The 20,677-nt window shown below is 41.6% G+C and overlaps 1 protein-coding gene across 1 annotated transcript in view; it reads left to right on the top strand.

Annotated features, from left to right (window-relative positions):
• The window catches only part of GATB (glutamyl-tRNA amidotransferase subunit B), a 188,728-nt gene extending 168,909 nt beyond the window's left edge, over positions 1-19,819 (top strand). Inside the window, exons 12-13 of the mRNA XM_073642530.1 lie at positions 7,588-7,722; positions 15,221-19,819. Of these exons, the coding sequence (XP_073498631.1) occupies positions 7,588-7,722; positions 15,221-15,349 (264 nt within the window). The 3' untranslated portion in view covers positions 15,350-19,819. The remainder of the gene's footprint in view (positions 1-7,587; positions 7,723-15,220) is intronic.
• The last annotated feature ends 858 nt before the right edge of the window (positions 19,820-20,677 follow it).

The following is a 20,677-nucleotide window of genomic DNA, read 5'->3' as shown; positions in this document are numbered from 1 at the left end:
AGGCTGGATCAGTAAAGGGCAGAGAGCTCCACTCCGACTCAGATGCCAGCAAGGTGGAGGTGGGGTACTGGTATGGGCTGGTATCATCAAAGATGAACTTGTGGGACCTTTTTGGGTTGAGGATGAAGTGAAGCTCAACTCCCAGACCTACTGCCAGTTTCTGGAAGACAACTTCTTCAAGCAGTGGTACAGGAAAAAGTTGGTATCGTTCAAGAAAAACATGATTTTCATGCAGGACAATGCTCCATCACATGCATCCAACTACTCCACAGCATGGCTGGCCAGTAAAGGTCTAAAAGAAGAAAAAATAATGACATGGCCCTCTTGTTCACCTGATCTGAACCCCATAGAGAACCTGTGGTCCATCATAAAATGTGAGATCTACAGGGAGGGAAAACAGTACACCTCTCGGAACAGTGTCTGGGAGGCTGTGGTGGCGGCTGCAAACAATGTTGATGGAAAACAGATCAAGCAACTGACAGAATCTATGGATGGAAAGCTGTTGAGTGTCATCATAAAGAAAGGTGGCTATATTGATCACTAATTTTTTTGGTTTTTGCATGTCCGAAATGTTTGTTTCTAAATTTTGTGCACTGATATTGGTTTACCTGGTGAAAATAAACAAGTGAGATGGGATTATATTTGTTTTTTATTAAGTTGCCTAATAATTCTGCACAGTAATAGTTACCTGCACAAACAGATATCCTCCTAAGATAGCCAAATCTAAAAAAAAAACACTCCAACTTCCAAAAATATTAAGCTTGGATATTTGAGTCTTTTGGGTTGATTTGAGAACATAGTTGTTCATCAATAATAAAAATAATCCTCTAAAATACAACTTGCCTAATAATTCAGCACACAGTGTGTGTGTGTGTGTGTGTGTGTGTGTGTGTGTGTGTGTGTGTGTGTGTATATATGTGTGTATGTATATGTATGTATTGTTTGGAGGAGCGGGGCACAGGAGGCAGCAGCCGCCCGCTGCAGCCTACACTGTCCCCGCTGCTAAAGAAAATGAATATTCACTGCTCCTTAACAGCGGCACACAGTGTAGCCGCAGCGCGGCTCCTGCTTCTGCCGGAATCGCCTTTGCCCATGGGCGTGGGGAGGGGGTGAATATTCATGCCCTTTAATAAGCGGGCACACAAGATAGCCCGGCAGAGCAGGAGCCCCAGCGCGACTACGCTGTGTGCCGGCTATGAAGGAGAGTGAAGTCACTGCTCCCCGCGCATACAGTCCCAGCGTGGGAAGCAGTGACTTCCTGCAGCTGATCTCCCGCAGCGTAAACGCTGCGCTCAAAAATCCGCAGCATGTCAATTAATTTTGCGGAAACGCAGCGTTTTCGCCGCCATTGACTTGCATTAGAACGCGCCAATTTCGCAAGACTGCATCTGTACTTGCGTTATTGGCGCGTTCTAATGTGCGGATGGTACCCAAGTGTGGAGAAGAGGAGAGTCTCCTCCACACCCCAGGTACCATTAAAAAAGCTGTAAAACAAGAATAAAATAAAAAATAAATGTATACTTACCTTCTGTCGGCCCGCGCAGCGCTCCTGCTTGGTTCCCGGCACTTGCAGTGAGTTGAAGGACCTGCGCTGACGTCAAAGTCCTGTGACGGGTCACGTGACGCTAACGTCGGCAGGTCTTTCAATTCAAAGTTGCCGGGAGAACGGAGTGAGCAGGACAGCGCGGGCCATCGGAGGTAAGTATATACACTCTCTCGGGTCACACTATATAAATCCATGCTGTTTGCATGGATTTATATAGTGTGACCTAGTTGTCAAGCACTTTCCAAGTGATGCTAAAATCGCCTTGAAAGCGCCTGTCAATCTGCATGCGCAAACGCATGTGGATCCGCATATATTCTGCAGGAAAAACGCATGCACAATCTGCATGCGTTTTTTCTGCCAGGGAGATGCAGAAATGATGCAGAAATTTTCTGCTTCATTTCTGCATCGTGTGCACATACCCTAACTTGGTCTGCAGTGTTGGCTACAAAAAAATTGCTGTAAAACCAAAATATTTACATTTTAGTAAAGTGTGCCTTCACATTACCGTATTTTACTGACAGTGCTATAGCTACAATTCTGTCCTAAACTTAATCTAAACTAACAGCCTCATTAGAAATATGGGGCTGATGGTTTAGTACTGGTGGCCTTCAGAATTGTGGCCATAATAAAGACTGCAAAACACAAGTTATGTGACTGCACCCAAAAGTCTATTGAGAAAATAAAATCTTGTAAAGAAAAATTTGACGTCAATAAATAAAATTCAAACTACAATTGAGTATACAAAAGTCACTAGGCTAACCAATCAGATAAAATAAATTGATAGCACTCGTCAACACTGAACTCTGCAGTGATATGGAAAATTACTTCAGGAAACTGCGTCTGAGGGAATATTTCAATGATACAGAAGATTCAGAACCCCCCCTGGCTGAAGGAAGAGGGATCTTGACAACCAAGAAGAGATCAGACTGGACGCAACCCTCATTTGGATAACTATATAGACTCCTTCAGACATATGGTAAAATCCAGCATCATAGACACAAACAGGAGACAAGCATCCAACATCTGTGCCCAGGAGAGAAGGGCCATACAATCTTTGAAAACCAACAAAGAAATTATCATTAAACCTGCTGACAAGGGTGGTGCAATAGTGATGATGAACACATCAGACTACATGAAGGAAGCAAACAGACAACTGATGGACACACGCTACTACAAAAAATTGCAGTCTGACCCTAAACAGGACTACTACAAGGAACTAAACAAGTCGGTATCTTGTATGCCTGATGAATCCATAAGAGCCAATGACCTGATACCTACCAGAGAGTCCAAGAATAGGGACATTCTATATGCTTCACAAAATCCACAAATCTGAAAATCCTTACTGTTTCTGGATGGGTAGCGGGTGTTCTTAAAACCCTGGTAAAGGATACACCCAGCTACATTCAGGACACAACTGACCGATTTGAATAAATTAGCAGCAATAAGTCCTCTACCAGAAGGAACCATCCTGGCCACCATGGATGTGGAATCTTTGTACTCTAATATTCCACACCAGAATGGATTAGATGCCTGCAAAATCTTCATGGAAAATATAGGAATTGATGAAACTTACAAAATTCATCCTCACCCACAATTACTTTGAATTTGTTAACATTTATCTACAAGTGACTGGTACAGCAATGGGAAGTAAAATGGCTCCACAGAATGCAAATCTTTTCATGGCCAAGCTCGAAAGCTACTTTTTGTCCTTATGTCCCATCAGACCTCGGGCCTATTACCATTACATTGATATTTTAATCATATGGATGGAATTTCATCCCACCATCAACCTAACACTCAGCTACTCCTGTAATGAAATTAACTTTTTGGACACCATCATTAAGCTATAAAACAAAGAAATGGAGATGTCCCTGTACCAGAAACCGATTGACCGTCCAACAGATCTTAAATGGGACAGGTTTCATCCAAAACAGTTAAAATAACTTGTCTACAGCCAATCCATCAGATACAATTGGATATGTTCCAACCTTATGGATAGAGACAAACACCTTGGTGTACTCGAAGACCTTTTTGAATCAGGGCTACCATCCAAGAACAATCGAAAACCAGATTGCAAGAGCCACCAGAATATCAAGGAATCCTCTCCTACATTAGAAAACTAAACAAAGCAACCGGGTGCCTCTAGTAGTCACCTACAATCCAAAGGAAGTGCTAATGGGAACTGCACGGAAACTACAACCTTTACTACAAAAAGATGCCCGATTACAATCCATATTTCCAGACCCCCCAGTTCTGTGTTTTAGGCAGCCCCCAAGTCTAAGAAGCATCTTTGTCAGAAGCTCCCTGCCCTCTCCAACAGCTACGCGAACCTTTCCTTGCAACTAGAAAAAATGTAAAACCTGTTCATTTATAATGGCCACGGACAAGATAAAGATTCCCAACTCACATCAGGACTACAAGATCCCAGGTACTTTGTTGCATCACATCTAATGTAGTGTACTTAATTATATGTACCAAATGTCCAGCTAGAGGTCTCTATGTTGGGGAGACAGGACAAAAACTTAGAACGAGAATGAATTCTCATCGCCACACAATAAAAGAAAAAAGAATAGATCTTCCTGTGGCCAAACATTTTTTTTATCCCTGATCACAGCATCATGGACATGAAGTTACTGGTATTAAAAGGTAACTTCAAATCTCAGAGCGACTGAAAAGTTATGGAATTGCAAACTCATGACAACCGTTGACACACTCAGTGCAGGAATGAATGTGTCACATGGACTTATGTCTTTCTACATCAACTAAGTAATGTTCTCCTCAGACCTGTGGGGGCATCAGAACCCTAGACCAGACCTCAATCATCGGACAATAAAACTTTCACACTCCTTATCTATGAACTGCTCCAATATTTACGACCACATCTTTCTCCCCCCTCCCATACGCAAAGTTCTGCTTCACATCACTTGTCTCATCTATTGCATTATTCTTGTGCCCTGTTGTGTATAAATGTGATTCTTCATATTTTGTGTTGTTCTATGCCTGATTAAGAGGCTGGAGTAGTCTCGAAAGCTTATAATTTGTTACCATCTTTTCAATTAGCCATTAAAAGGTTGAGGACTCTCAAATCTTAATATTTTTTCTATCTACTGACTAACATGGTACGAAGGTATATCTTTTTCCTGTAGCACTCACCAATAACTTATAACTAGTGTCTGGTCATTAGGGAATAAAAAGTACTTGGGGGGGGTGGGGGGGTATATTTGAATGGACAAGATAGAACCCAAACATACACCCCGTAAATTATTTTTAGTGCATCTATTATTTGCCCAAATAATAGCCACACGGCCTAGTGATGTATAGTGGCCCTTGTTCATATGCACGTTGACATTCTTTAGGGGGTTTGGCTTATTTTACCTAGGAGTCAGGATCCCTCACATATTATGCAGTCATGATTTCAGGTACCTGCTTTTAACTCTTCTATGGAGCAAAGATGACAAGTGTCCAGACATCCATAAACTCTAATATTTGTGATTTATCAATGGTGTGAAAAGGTGCATGAATTTATGAAAAGAGCAAATTATGACATGAGAAAAAAGCACTTGCATAACAAGTATAGCACGACTTGCTAAGAGTCTAAGACCTTCTTGTGCCTCTTGGCTTGCGTTCTTTACACTAAAAAAAATTCAATGAGGGAGCGGAATGATAGCAGCAGCAGCTGATCTCTCTTCGGAATAAAGGATTTCTTCTACAGTACCTTATCCTGATAAACTTGTTGAGGCTCATTGTTGATGTGTGGTTGGTGGGTGTTCTGTCACACAATGGGAGGTTATGGCTATGCTTTTATTGGAAGAGGAGAAGAGACCTCCCTTGTACTAGGAAAACTAGAGAGGATCATTGAAATTCTCATGCAACATGCAGTTACACTTTTAAGGCAATAACTTTTGTGGTCATAGAGACTTTGTACAGCTTTTCTATGTGCATGAAGCCTTATGCAATATAACAGTTTTACATTAAATATATTTTTGTGTGCTTTCATCTTCTGAAAACTTTATTTTCCTTGAAGTTTGATGTTTAATTGCTGTGATCATTGATAAATGGATCATTTTACTGTTCTTGTACAAGTTTAGAAATTGGCTGGATGATAAATGTGCTTCATAAAGAAATCAAAAGGTATTACAAGATATAAAAGTTACTGTAAAGCTATTATAGAGCTGTTTGAGTAGCTAAGGAAAGTAACTCAGTGTTGCGTGTTTTTTAAAAGGGTATATTTCCATCTGGTAGAGATGGCATTGTACTAGGAATTGACATCACTTTGTAGTTAATGGGGAACTATCCTCGTGAAAGTCCACTCATTTTTGGGCCTCTAGATGTGTAAATGCAGCCTAAATAAAGTGTATGTCACATGGAACATCAGCTTAATCTTGATCTTTCCGCCAGCATGATGGAATTTTAATGTACAGTGCAAGATAATGACTTCGACACAGGAGCCAGCAGCGCTGATACTTTTTGCAGTTTGTCTCATTGAGTTGTCTAAATTTAAAACCGTATTATTAAAGGGAACCTGTCACCATAAATAACGCTATTAACCTACAGATATGCGGTTAATGTGCCTGTTAATAGCGTTATTATGCTGCCCTGCGCCTGCTTGCAGCCGGATGCAGCGGTGAGAAAATTAACTTTATTCTCCCCGCCAGCTTTCAGATTCAGTCACTGCTCTGAGTATACAGAGCGGCGGCTGGAACCGCGAACCCGGTCCTGACTGACAGCTGAGCTGAGCTGTTCCCTTTTAAATAAGCCCCATTTTTTCTAGTACTTTCTGACTCAATATTTGACTCTTTTTTTTTTTTTTTTTTTTTTGTTGAGTACTAGACTCAAAGGTAGGAGCTTGGTTTTTCCATGTGAGGAGCACGCCTTCCACACTTTTGCTGTGGCTGGTAGTAGAATCGGATAAGTGCTCTCTTATGAACACATACACTGTGTGTACAATTAGGTAGGTGAGTATTTTGACCGTATCATTTTTATGCACATCACAGAACTATGAGAAATTTTGATGCAAATAATCAACTGGGTCCCTTAAAAAAAATAAAAATATTGTTGAGAAAAAAAGATCAACATTTACAGCCAAAGATTTGAGAAAAATCAAACATGAAGCGACCAGAAACTCATTATCTTCCAGTGCTGTCATATTCCAGAGCTTCAACCTCCCTGTAGTGCCCAGAAATACAAGGTGTTCAGTGCTCAGAGACATGGCCAAGGTAAGCAAGGCTGAAACCCGATCACCACTGATCAAGACACAGAAGTTGAACTGTCAAGACTTGGTCAAGAAATATCTGAAGACAGACTTTTCAAAGGTTTTATGAACTGATGACTGAAACACCAGTAAGGGGGAGGTGGTGTACTGCTATGGGCTGGTATTATTAAAGATGAGCTGGTTGGACTTTTTCGGGTCAACGATGGGGTCAAAATCAACTCCCAAGCCCTACTGCTAGTTTTTGGAAGACGCTTTCCTCAAGCGGTGATACAGAATAAAGTCTTCATCTTTCAAGAAAACCATGACAAATGCTCCATCTCATGCATCGAAGTACTCCAGTAGCCTGTTAAGGCCTTAAAGATGAAAGAATGACTGACCCCTTCCTCAACTGACCTAAAGCCTGTTGAGAACTTGAGGACCCTTTTTAAACTGGAGATTTACCATGAAGGAAAACACTTTTCTGAACAGTTTCTGGGAGGCTGTGGTTGGTGCTGCCCATAAAGTTGATCAACAGATAAAGAAACTGACAGACTCCAAGGATGAAAGGCTTATAACTTTTCAAAAATACAAATTGCCTAATTGTGTGGAAACTATAGAAATGAGTCATCTGTATACTTTCAGTGCACTTTTTAGTCAAATGGTACAATTGTTTTGTGTCCTTGTGGCTACTATGAGTACAGATCTATAGCTGTGATATGTTGCCTGTATATACTTGGCAGACAGATTTTGTTTTAAAATCTGTGTAGTCATGACAGTGGTGAGGAAAGTGAGATCGTAGAAGGCAGATTGGCTGACTAATTGGAGCATGTTTTCATGTTGTAAACTCTAGGTGCTCCAGGAACTCTGCCAGGGAGAAGAAAAGACCCCAGAACAAATAATTAAAGAGAAGAATCTAGGACTCATTATTGATAGGGAACATCTAGAAGACATCTGCCAGAAGATTGTAGATGGACACACAGAAGAGGTATTGCATTAACCCATGTTCTGTGTATTTAAGTGGCTCTCTTCTTTTAGTACATATTAGGCTATGTGACATATTTAGTAAATGTATACAAAAGGTGTATGCAACTGAACATACACTTCGTGTCTGATGAATACTAAAAGAACATTCTTTAGGCATACGTCAGGTCCATAGAAGTCAATCACATGATGTTTATAAACATTAGGAGCATTCCCCAGCATGGGTGATGAATGTAGAATGTATAAAAAGAGATTGGTTAAAGAACTAAACTTTCTAACCATTTTAGGCTATTAATGTGATTTTTTTCCTCATAAAGAATACAACAGCTTTTTATTAGGTTTGTAGAAGTTATAAGGTTGGTATAATAATCATGCTTTTTAAAACGACAATTTTTTTCTGTCACCCTTGACTGCACAACGAGAGAGGGGATCCGCTCTTCAAGGACAGGAAACCTTCAAAATAAAAAGGGCGGCGCCTCTCTCCGCCTCAGTGGTTTCTTGTCCTTGATGGGGGACCTTCTGACTCGTCGGTGGCGACACCAGGAAGATCAGCTTACCCAGACCAGAACCGGTCGGTTGTGCAGGGCACAGTCTCTGCTGCGGCCGGTCCTGTGTGTGCTGGAAGCGCCGCTGAGGGCGCCGACACTGGTCTCCTCGCGTGCAGGCAGGAGTTTGCGGTACCTACACAGTATGGTGGCCGGCAACCCCGCGTCCCGGATGTGACGTCACAGGGCGCGACCGGAAGTGACAAAACCAGAAGTCGTGCCCCGATGTTGCGCATCGGGACCTCTGACCCCCGAATGTAATTTTCGGGGGAGGTACCGGAAGCTGCGGAGAAGCCGGCCGGTGATTTCCCTGGCACAATGATACTTAAGGGTAGAGCACTAGCTAGGCAGGGGTACAGTGCACCATAATGGCCTCACAGAAGCCCTCCCCACCACATCAGCAGCAAGAGCAGCAGACCATGCTGCAGAAGCACGAGGAGATGGAGCAGCCGCAGCGTGTACAGCCTCTGCGCCAGAAGCGCACCAAGGAGCAGCGTCCACTGCAGAGTAGGAGCGGTGGGCATTCTGGGACCCGCAGCACCAAAGATTCAAGATCCAGCCGGCATAGCTCAAGCAGGATTGAAGATTCCACGGTCTCCCGAGGAGAAATGTCTGATATCGTCTTGCCTCCCTTTCCAGTACCCTGTTTATCTACTGAGTGGTGAGTGAGCTACGTGAAAGTCGACATATTAATGTAGATTTTTTTGTTTTGTCTGTCTTTCTCCCTCTCCTTCCTCCTTTTCCTCTGGTCAGGATGTCCCTAAAAAGGGTACAGGGAAATCCAAATACAGGGTGTGTGCCCTGTGTGAATGGGGTCTGACTAAGGACTGGCCTAAAAAGTTATGCCAGCTATGTATTGAAGAAACAATTTCAGAGGGAACTCCGAACTTTGCTTCAAATTTAAAAACCCTTATTAGGTTTGAGGTGGAAAGATCGCTAAAATAGTTTTCTCAAGCAAAAGAAGCGTCCCAGACCCATAGAGCAAAAACCCCACCCACCCTTTCAGAATCCGATGAGGGAATGCTGGATGACTCTACTGACTCTTCCTCTTCGGATAGCGAGACAGGCACAGGTCATTGTTTTCCACTGGAGAGTGTTGATAGCTTAGTTAAAGCAGTCAGGTCCACAATGGGGTTAGTTGACCAGAAGGCAAAAAAATCGGTCCAAGATATAATGTTTGGTACCCTGGATCGGAAGAAACATTAGTTTTCCCGATTAACGATAAGGTGCAGGGGCTTATCAAGAAGGAGTGGGATAGGCCTGAGGAAAAGGGTCCCCTTCCATCCTCCTTCAAAAGAAAATATCCTTTTGATGAGGAAGATACTGCATCCTGGAATAAAGCCCCGAAGCTGGATGTTGCGGTGTCCAAGGCTTCTAAAAAATCTAATCTCCCTTTTGAAGATACAGGGATGCTGAAGTACACACTGGACCGGAAGGTAGATACCTTCCTTAAGGGTACCTGGGAATCATCAGCAGCGGGGGCATTGAAACCAGCCATAGCCGCAACCTGTACTGCAAGATCCCTCATGGTTTGGTTAGACTGGTTAGAAGACCAGGTTAAAAACGAGTCACAGGACTCCATTCTGGCTTCTCTTCCAGTATTAAAAGGAGCTGCGGCCTTCTTATCTGATGCCTCTGCAGATTCCGCCAGATTAGCGGCTAGATCTGCGGCCCTGTCTAATGCCGGCCGTAGAGCAGTCTGGCTGAAATGTTGCCCAGGGGATATAAAGACAAAAGGGAAATTATGTTCTCTTCTGTGTGAAATAGATTTTCTTTTCGGTACCTCTCGACACAATTCTTGAAAAAGCAGGGGACAACAAGAAGGGATTTCCCAAATCTTCCTTCTCGGCTTTCAAACAGTCCTTTTGGAGGAACAAATTTACACGCAGAAGAACATCCACGGAACAACCTAGATGGGAGGATCGTTCCAGGAGAGGGAAAGGGTTTTTATTCGGCGGGCCCTCCCAAGATAGTTGTAAACCCCCAAAATGACACACTATCCAGATGGGAGGGGAGGCTCTCTCTTCCTTCCAGCCTGGGAAAGGATCTCTTCCAACAGATGGATCCTCAGATTGATAAAATCAGGATTAAATCTGGAATTTCTGAGAAACCCGCCAGAGAGATTTATCCTGACTGCCTTAAGATCCTCTCTACCGAAACAGTGGGCATTGGAGGAATAGATTTCAGGCCTCCTTCGAAAGAATGTCGTACGGGAGGTATCACCACAAGAGGAAAGAAGAGGGTTCTATTCCCCCTTATTTCTTGTGACGAAGCAGCACAACTCATGCAGAGTAATTATCAACTTGAAAGGCCTGAACATTCCGTCATTCAAGATGGAAACAACAAAATCAACGATAAGCTTATTTTTTCCCGGTTGCTATATGGCAGTGCTGGACTTAAGAGATGCGTATTATCATGTGCCAATCCATCACGACTTTCAGAGATACCTCAGAGTGGCCGTAACTGTACAGGGAGTCGTCAGACACTTTCAGTACAGTGCTCTTCCTTTCAGCCTAGCAGTGGCGCCCCGCATAGTCACAAAGCTTATAGCAGAGGTTATGGCTCATCTCAGGGAGGAAGACAGATTGATCATCCCGTACTTGGACGACTTCCTAATAGTGGGAAAAACTCACAATCATTGCCTAGCCCAAGTGAATCAAGTGTGCACCATCTTAAAAAACTTAGGATGGTGTTTAAACCTGGAAAAATCAAAGCTCATCCCGCAAACAACTCAGATCTTTTTAGGCCTTATTCTGGATTCAGTTCTACAGGAATGCTGCCTGTCCGAACAGAAAAAATAAAAAATAAAGAATTTTGGTTTCGGCGGCCATAGCAAATCCAGTAATGACTCTCAGGGGGGCCATTTCTCTGCTGGGGTCTCTCACCTCCCGCATTCCAGCTGTATGCTGGGCCCAATTTCACTCGAGAGTTACAGTGGGACGTCCTAAAAAACGAGCTCATCCTCCGGGGCCATCTGGAGGGCAGATTGATACTCCCTCACAATGTAATTCAATCACTGCACTGGTGGTTAAGAACGGACAGGCATCCCCTGGGTTCCCCGTATTACCAGAGTAATTACCACAGACTCCAGCCCCAGGGGGTGGGAGGCGCACCTAGACAACCACCCGATACAGGGGACTTGGTCAGAGGGGTAGAGTGTGGAGTCTTCAAACATGTGGGAACTACGAGCAATAGAGAATGCACTAATCGGCTTCTTACCCCTTCTACAAGGACATCACGTAAAAATTCTGTCTGACAACCAGGTCACTGTAGCATATGTGAATCTCCAGGGGAAAACTAGCTCAAAATCTCTTATGTGGGGAGGATATTTTCTCTAGTGGAAGGGAAAGTTCTCTCGTTAAATGCCCTTCATATCAGAGGAGAGAACAACATGAAGGCAGACTTTCTAAGTCGCAGGCCACTATTGCAGGGAGAATGGACCCTAAATCATTCAGTCTTCCGTCATCTAGTTGCCATGTGGGGGTCTCCAGAGGTCGACCTATTTGCGACCCTTCAGAACAGCAAATGAAAAAAGTACTGTTCACTAGATCCCACAGAAAATCCTCTAATAGTAGATGCCTTCCAGTGCAGATGAGATTTCAGTCTGGCCTATGCCTTTCCCCCAACGATCCTAATTCCAACAGTGTTAAGGAAGATCCGGGAGGATCAGACACGAGTGGTCCTTATAGCCCCCTTCTGGCCCAAGAGACCATGGTTCTTTTGGCTGAGAAGCATGTCAGTCACGAACCCCTGGATTCTTCCAGAGATTCCTGACCTTCTTACTCAAGGTCCTATATTCCATCCTCAGGTGAAAGGATTGCACTTAGCTTCCTGGAACTTGAGAGATCATTGCTAGAAGGTCGGGGATTCTCATTGAATCTAGTTATTACTCTTCTAGGTAGTAGGAAACCGATCACTACTAGGATTTACGGTAGAACCTGGAAGAAATTCTTGTCATCTGCGGGATTCTCCCTGGGGGTAGATGTTCCCGTAAAGGCCATTTTGTAATTTGTTCAGGAAGGGCTGGAAGGGCTGGAAATGGAAAAAGGCCTAGCGGTTACCACCCCAAAGGTCCAAATCTCTGCCTTAGGGGCCTTGTATAATCATAATCTGGCCAGTAACAAATGGATTTCCAGGTTTGTGAGGGCATGCTGTAGAGCCAGACCAGCCCCTATAATAAGGGTCCTTTCTTGGGATTTGAACTTAGTGCTAAACTCATTAACAAATTCTCCCTTTGAGCCCCTTAGTTCAGGGTCTATAAAGTTACTTACCCTGAAAACAATACTTCTTGTGGCCTTGACATCAGCTTGGAGGGTTAGTGAGTTACAGGCTCTATCTGCAGATCCACCTTTTACCTTAATTCTGGACGATAGAGTAATTTTGAGACCAGACCCTGCTTTCCTACCTAAAATTGTTTCCAAATTTCACATGTCTCAGGAGATAGCCCTACCATCCTTCTGTCCTGAACCAAAAAATAGCAAGGAGGAAATATTTCATACCTTGGATGTCAGGACATGCCTTATATATTATTTAGCACCCACAAGCTCATGGAGGAAGGATAGGGCTCTATTTGTCTCCTCTCAGGGCTCCCGGAAACGGACGAACGTCTCAAAAGGCACTCTATCAAGGTGGATCAGGGAAGCCATCACGATGGCCTATACGGGGTCAGACAGAGATCCTCCTGACAATCTGAAGGCCTACTCTACAAGGGCCATGGCAGCTTCCTGGGCAGAAAGGGCGGACGTGTCCATTGAGCAAATATGTAAGGCGGCCACATGGTCATCTCCGTCCACTTTCTATAATCACTATAGGCTTGACCTTTCCGCCTCCTCTGATCTCACGTTTGGGAGAAGGGTTCTGCAAGCTGTGGTCCCTCCCTTACATACCTAGTTCTCTGAAATTCTCTCGTTGTGCCGTCATGGGTGAAAGAAAAACACGTATATTACTTACCGGTAATGTGTGTTTTTTGGAACCCATGACTGCACCTTTACATTCCCTCCCTGTTACTATGGTGATCAACTTCCGGTTGGTGAGTATTGAAGTATTCACATTGGTGAAATTTGTATATAGTTAATAAGATTAATGTACTCTAACTGGAGTGTACTCTCATGCTCTGTAATCCACTGAGGCGGAGAGAGGCGCCGCCCTTTTTATCTTGAATGTTTCCTGTCCTTGAAGGGCGCATCCCCTCTCTCGTTGTGTCGTGTCGTCATGGGTTCCAAAAAAAACACATTACCGGTAAGTAATATTCGTGTTTTATGGTACTCATATTGTGTAACATTAGAGAAAACTTTAAAAATTAAGCTGAGGCCAGTGCTACAACAATCTTTTTTTCAAAGTCCAACCTATAAAACCAAGAAAAGACCATTGGAGATATTTTTCATTTTATTGTATTTGTGGTTTATTGAATACTTTCCCAGCAGCCTCAGCTACATTTGTCATTGTTAAAGGGGTACTACGAGAAAATAAAAGTTATCCTAATGCTCATACCTTTATGACTATTAGGTTAACATTAATAGTGCGATTTTTCATCCTCACAGTAGCTTTAATTCTGTGACTCTGGAGCTGCTCCTTGGTGGTCCCCCTCTGTTATGGGATGTTACGTCAGACATCAGGGGGCGTGGTCTGCTCCTGGCTGCTAGCAGCAGCTCGCCCCCTGATACCATCTGCCTGTAGTCAGTCCGATATCAAGGGGCATGGCCTGCTCCTGACTACTAGCAGCAGCCCAACCCCTGATACCATCTGCTTGTATTCAGTCCAATATTAGGGTGAGTCCTGCTCCTGGCTGCTATCTGCAGCCTTCCCCCTGATACCATCTGCTTGTATTCAGTCTGATATCAGGGGACGTAGCCTGCTCCTGACTGTAAGCAGCAGCATGCCCCCTGATACCATCTGCTTGTATTCAATCTGATATCAAGGGGAGTGGCCTACTCTCCCTGCTATCAGCAGCCATGCACGTGATAAGATCTCTTTCCTTGCAGCCCTAGATCATAGAGCAGGCCACGCCCAATGACCTAAAACTGAATATAGGCGATATTATCTATGAACTAGCAGGCAGAAGCAGGCCACGCCTCCTGATGTGTGACTTAACTTCCCATAAGGGAGGGGGGCCACAAAGGAGCAGCTCCAGTGTCACAGAATTACAGCTACTTTGAGGATGGAAAACGGCACTATTAATGTTATGCCTATAGTCTCTGAAGGTATGACCACTAGGATAATTTTTTATCTCCCTGGAGTACCCCTTTAAGGCTTTACTGGATCTAGTTAGTTGTACCATAACCATTTCAGACCACCAGCTGTACATCATCTTCTATTCAATACATAGTTCTATTGGGCACTTTATATATTTAATTGAAAACATTCTCTGAGCTTGAAACCAAAGTCTTCAGTCACTTTTTGTGACTGCAGACTGTCAAATTGTGACAGTGTCCGTGCACACGCGCTCATGATTTTCTGGTGCAAGCGGGCGGTCACCTGACCGCATGTGTGCGATTTGTATATTTGCTGTCTTGTGCCAACTAAACTCGATCTGCTTTTCGCAATAATAATAATTTTTATAGGGCCAACATATTCCGCAGCACTTTACAATTTTGGAGGGGATTTGTACAGACAAAAAGACATTACAGAATAAACATAATTCAGATACCAAAAGGAGTGAGGGCCCTGCAGTATAGAAGTGAATTGAGAGAATCTCAGGAATCTCAGCATATGACAGCAAGTATGCAAATTGTGAAATACTAGGAAATCACGACCGCAGTCTGCAAGGGACAGCCCCTTTAAGAAGGAAGAAAACCGCTGTTGTCTTCTCTATTGGGTGCCCAGGAGTTGATGTATAGTTGACATTTAGCTGTAGTTTTCAGTACCTGGCAGTAAGAAAATAAACAACCTAAAATGTAATTCTAAATTGTAATCATCTGTTCATAAATTAATCACTTATAATTTTCATCTCTTAATTAGGTTTCTGCTGTACAAAAAGGAAATCTTAAAGTTATGAACAAACTTATTGGCTTAGTCCAGAAGACTACGAAAGGACGGGCAGATCCGGTTCTCATAAAGACTATACTACAAGAAAAAGTGTTACCTTAATTTATACTCCTCATTAACAAACTGATGATGTCATCCTGTAAATTATTTTAGTGTATTTGGTAATAGCTATGAATCTGTACTGGTTCTACTCAAATACCTGTGATGACTTGGACAGATTCCCAAATTGGTCTTCATCACCTCAAAAATTCAGTCTTCTCTAGCACCAAAATAGACCTTAACCCCGTACCAAACATATGACATACTGGTACGTCATATGCCGGCTCCCACACTTTGTTGTGGGCTCGCAGGCCGAGCATCATTCTCAATCTCTGACAGTGTCATTTAACACTTGCTGGAGGGAGGACTCATCATTTCATGCACCCATAGTCTCCCCTGTGACAAGAGCGTGGGGGCGTCGATGGGTTGGTATGGCAACCAAGACCCTCGTGCCTGTCATTACAATACTCCTGTGAAAGCCAGTGTTTAGCTGATGCATTTCTATGTATATGTATAACATATAACACAAGCGATCAGATGATCGCAGCTTCAAGTCCCATAAGTTAAAATCACCCCTCTTTTGCCCAATTAAAATGTGAAAAATAGACATATTTGGTAGCGTTATGTTCGTAAAAAGCCGATTTTATCAGAATATGAAATAAATGAATCCGATCTGTAATGAGGCAATCAAAACATCTCATCTACCCCAAAATGGTATTAGTAAAAACATCAGCTCAGGACTCAAAAAATAAGCCCTCACACAGGCAAAATTCCCAAAAATTGAAAACATTACGGGTCTTGGGAAAAAGGTGACAAAAGTAAAATTTTTTACAAGTTTCTGATTTTTTTTTTTTGTCATCACTTAAATAAAAAAAAAAACAACTATACATGTTTGATATCTGCGTAATCGTACTGACCTGGAGAATCACATTGCCAGGTCAGTTTTACCATATAGTAAACTTGGTAAATAAAAAGCCAAAAAACAATTATGAAATTGCACTTTTTTGCAATTTCACTGCATTTGGAATTTTTGTCCCGTTTTCCAGTGCATCACTTGATAAAATGAATGGTGCAACTTAACTCCTAAAACAACAAGCCCTCAATACGCCTATAAAAAAAATTATGGCTCTTGGAAGAAGAGGAGGAAAAAATAAAAATGAAGAAAATGGAAAATAGCCCTGTCAGGAAGGTGTTACTAATTAAGCTGATGCTAGCCCTACAGCAACAAATGGGTGGAGTCTTTATTTGTGTGTTGTTTTTTATTATATATTTGTTTTTTGCTTTCCTTTCCGTGGTTTTGTATGACTTAAAGACCTGTGATGCCTTGGCTATCCGGTTTCCAAATTCTACAGTACTCCATCAACTCAGATGCAACATTTATTTTGACAATTTAAGTTGTAATATATAAAATGTGAAGCTTTGATATGAACATTAAATATATTTATTTTATAAGATTTTTTTTTTTTTATGCAAAGTGTTCGTTTTAATCCCATCCCAACATGGCCACTTTCTTTTATTTGCTTTTTTGTTTGATTTCCTCCTCTTTATCTTTCTGTCCACATAAACGTACGTAAGCTTGTTTTTTGCAGGACAAGTTGTACTTCTGAATGACACCATTCGTTTTACCACATAGTGTACTGGACAACGGGAAAAAGTGACGTGAAGTTGCAAAAAGAAACGCAATACTGAATTAATATTTTTTTAATTGTTATTGCTGGGTACATTGTGTGGTAAAAATAACCTGCAATACAATTCTCCATCAGTACAATTATGGCGGTACCAAACTTGTCCAGTTATTTTTTTTTTTTTTATTATTTTAGTAGTGAAAAAAAAATCTGAGATGACCTATTTATTGCTACCATTTTGAGATAGACATGACATTTTTTGCGGTATTGCGGCATCCGAAAAAAAACACCCAATTTTGGCTTTATTTTCTGATTACTATGTTTATCCATTGGGTTAATTCTAATTATATTTTGATAGATTGGACTTTTATGGGTACGGTCAATGCCACATATGTATTTTTTATTTTTTTATCTTTTTTAGTGAGGGAAGTGATTTGAACTATTGTTTTTTATTTATTTCATATTCTTTAAAACTTTTTTTTTCTTTTTTTACTGTATTTATTAGTTTCTTTAGGGGACTTAAACCTGCAATCGTCTGATCACTTGTACTATGTACAGAAATACCACATTATTGCTGCATATAGTAAAAATCACTGTCTGATTTGAAACCCAGGGAGCTCTGTACTGACAGATACAGAGGTTTTCAACAGACCGCATGCTGTCATAGAAATCCACGATTGTGTCACAGGAGCATTGATGGGAGGCTAAAAAGGCACACCCCATGCCGGTGCACTGTTAATGCCGCTGTCAGAGTTTTACAGCGGCATTTAACAGGTCAGCAGTCGAGGGCGGTGCTCTGCTCCACCCACGACTGCTAGAGGCAGGTCCTGGCTGTAAGGAAAGACTCAGATGGCTGTAGAGCGAGGATCGCAACGCAACTCTCGGACTGGCCTTCGGCTTTTCTGACCCGTGTGTGACAGCATGTTTTTCTATGCAGCTGTCACACTCTGGTTGGGAGATCCTCGTTCGTATAACTCAGACGAGGATTGCATTGAAATCTTCGTCCGATTTATACAGCCATCTAACTCCTCCTTAGCACAGAGCCATTACCTGCCGGGGATGTGGCGAGCTCACCCTGTGAGCCTGCTACCAGCTTGCAATCTACATGTTATAGATTAGTTTTTGGCTTCCAGTTTGTGCGTCTTAGGGCTCTTTTGGATCAAGGTCACCCATTATAGTAAATAAAGGTGAAAAAAATGATAGCATTCAGAGTGCTGTCTGTTTTTCATTGTGTAGTTGAGAGGGTTTTTTTTGTTTTGCTTTTTTTTCCTTATTAGAAAATTAAAGAAGACCCAGTTTGTAAAAACTGACACATGGGCCAAAAACCCAGCAAAATGAAAAAATGATCAGTTTTTCACGTACAATAAAAAACTTATATGTCATAGAAATTATTGGTTAACATCAATCAAAATTTAAAGCATTAGATAAGGTAAGTTGTGTTTTTTGCACAGTACATTTATTGTAACATTTGGTCTGTACACTATACTTTGAAGATTAATTTCTTTATATACCTTTATATTTGTGAGCTTTCCCCCTAGTGGAGACAGCCAGCATAAAGGAACTTATGACTTTAAACCATGGCGACTTTCAAATACTTTGGGGGCAATTCATTAAGGTGCTTTTACCAGAAATCTTGCGTAAACACTAGTGATGAGCGAGTATGTTTTGTTGACCCTTTCGCGGAGTATGCTGAGGCGAGCACCAAGTATTTACAGCGTGCTCGGTGATATGGTCGAATCGCTCCCGTGTGCATGATTTGTGACTGTTTGACAGCTTTATTACATGTGAGGAGCTTAATGAGTCATGTCAGTGTACGCCAGCGAGCCAGTCTTAATGAATCCACCTTTGTGTCCTAAAACCAAGGCATTTTTTATTTCCTTAAAGAATTAAACATCTTGTTTACATTAAGAGCCTGAAAACTGTAATAATATCGCTCATTGTTTATAAAAGGATTGAATTGTTAATTTTACTATCCTCGCCAGCTTTATTGCCTTTATTTATAACTGAAGCTATGACACCATGACAGATCTGTGGTATGAAGAGAATTCCATTAATCTGTAACTGGGTTTACCAAGGTTTGTATTCCGCTCTATTCTTGCTTTCAAAAGTGACAAATTTTAACAGTAATGTAAACATAGTTCCGAATGTATGGTAGCCACACCCTTTTAGTCTTCATTCCAGGTACACTAACTGCTCAGCGTAACATTGATTTGGTCATAGAATAGCCATAAGCCTTTTTTTGTTTTTTTTCAACTCGACAATGCCAGACCATGTGTAGCTTGGCTTGAGATGTATATGTGGGCTAATGTGGTACCTTTTCCTCCATTTTCTCCTGACTTGTCTTTCATGAAATTTAGCTGTGGTGTCATTGGTCAGCAATTACAGATGGAGCTGCCAGCATCCAATCTTGATTTACTAAGCCAGGTGCATTCAGCATGGCAGAACATTCCTCATACCACCAATAATAACCTCATTGATAGCATGCCAAGGCGTGTAAGTGCATTTATTATTGCGCGTGGCATTAATGTTCAATACTAAATAAATCAAGATGTTTTGAAAATTGTTTCCATTTTTTTCAATCATTAACATGTTTATCGATCCTGTGATTTCCAGAATTCCACGACTTTTCCAACTTACTGTTGCAATTTCAGAGTTGTGGAGTTTTTGTAGTACAGTGTATTATCATATTACCAAAGCATTACATGAGCATCATGTTTAAGTCCCCTGAGGGACTAGTAAGCATTGTATTAAAAAAAAAAGTTTTTAAGTGATTGCCATATTCTAGCTAACAACATTTATGGAGTTGGGCTCAGCATAGAGTTGAACTGTGTACCAACACTACCTCTGCAAAACATACCTGATGATCGGAACAGTTTTTGAAGGCCAATGAATTCCACAAATGAAGTCTTGACAAGCCATATCTGCTCATTGGAAGCCTTTCCTGGTGATGACCTGATGAAGCTGCTTGAGAGAATGCATCACACGTTTCTTTACTCCTTGTTTCCATACATGTTTCTTTGTGGTTTTGCTGCCTCTTCAGTGTGAAACTACAATATACGCTGCTCAAAAAAATAAAGGGAACACTTAAACAACAGAATATAACTCCAAGTAAATCAAACTTCTGTGAAATCAAACTGTCCACTTAGGAAGCAACACTGATTGACAATGAATTTCACATGCTCTAGTGCAAATGGAATAGACAATAGATGGAAATTAATGGCAATTATCAAGACACACTCAATAAAGTAGTGGTTCTGCAGACGGGGACCAGATCATCACATATACACACATATATACACACACACACACACACATACACACCCATATACTGTATACACATATACACACATATATGCACACACACACATATACATACACACATGGCAATAATTTCCATCTATTGTCTATTCCATTTGCAGATTAGCATGTGAAATTGATTGTCAATCAGTGTTGCTTCCTAAGTGGACAGTTTCATTTCACAGAAGTTTGATTTACTTGAAGTTATATTCTGTTGTTTAAGTGTTCCCTTTATTTTTTTGAGCAGTGTGTGTCTGTGTATATATGTATGTGTGTGCATATATGTGTGTATTTATTTATTTATGTATGTGTGTGTGTGTATATGTGCGTGTATATATGGATGTATATATATATGTGTGTATACTGTACAGACAAAAAGTGTGGACACACCTTCTCATTTAAAGATTTTTCTGTATTTTCATGACTATGAAAATTGTACATTCACACTGAAGGCATCAAAACTGAATTA

This window comes from Phyllobates terribilis, unplaced genomic scaffold (genome assembly GCF_046119375.1).
Source record: "Phyllobates terribilis strain yellow unplaced genomic scaffold, ASM4611937v1 Scaffold_1__5_contigs__length_1240528914, whole genome shotgun sequence".
Lineage (NCBI taxonomy): Eukaryota > Metazoa > Chordata > Amphibia > Anura > Dendrobatidae > Phyllobates > Phyllobates terribilis.
The sequence above is the reverse complement of the archived record's forward strand: the minus strand, read 5'-3'. Positions and strand labels throughout refer to the sequence as shown.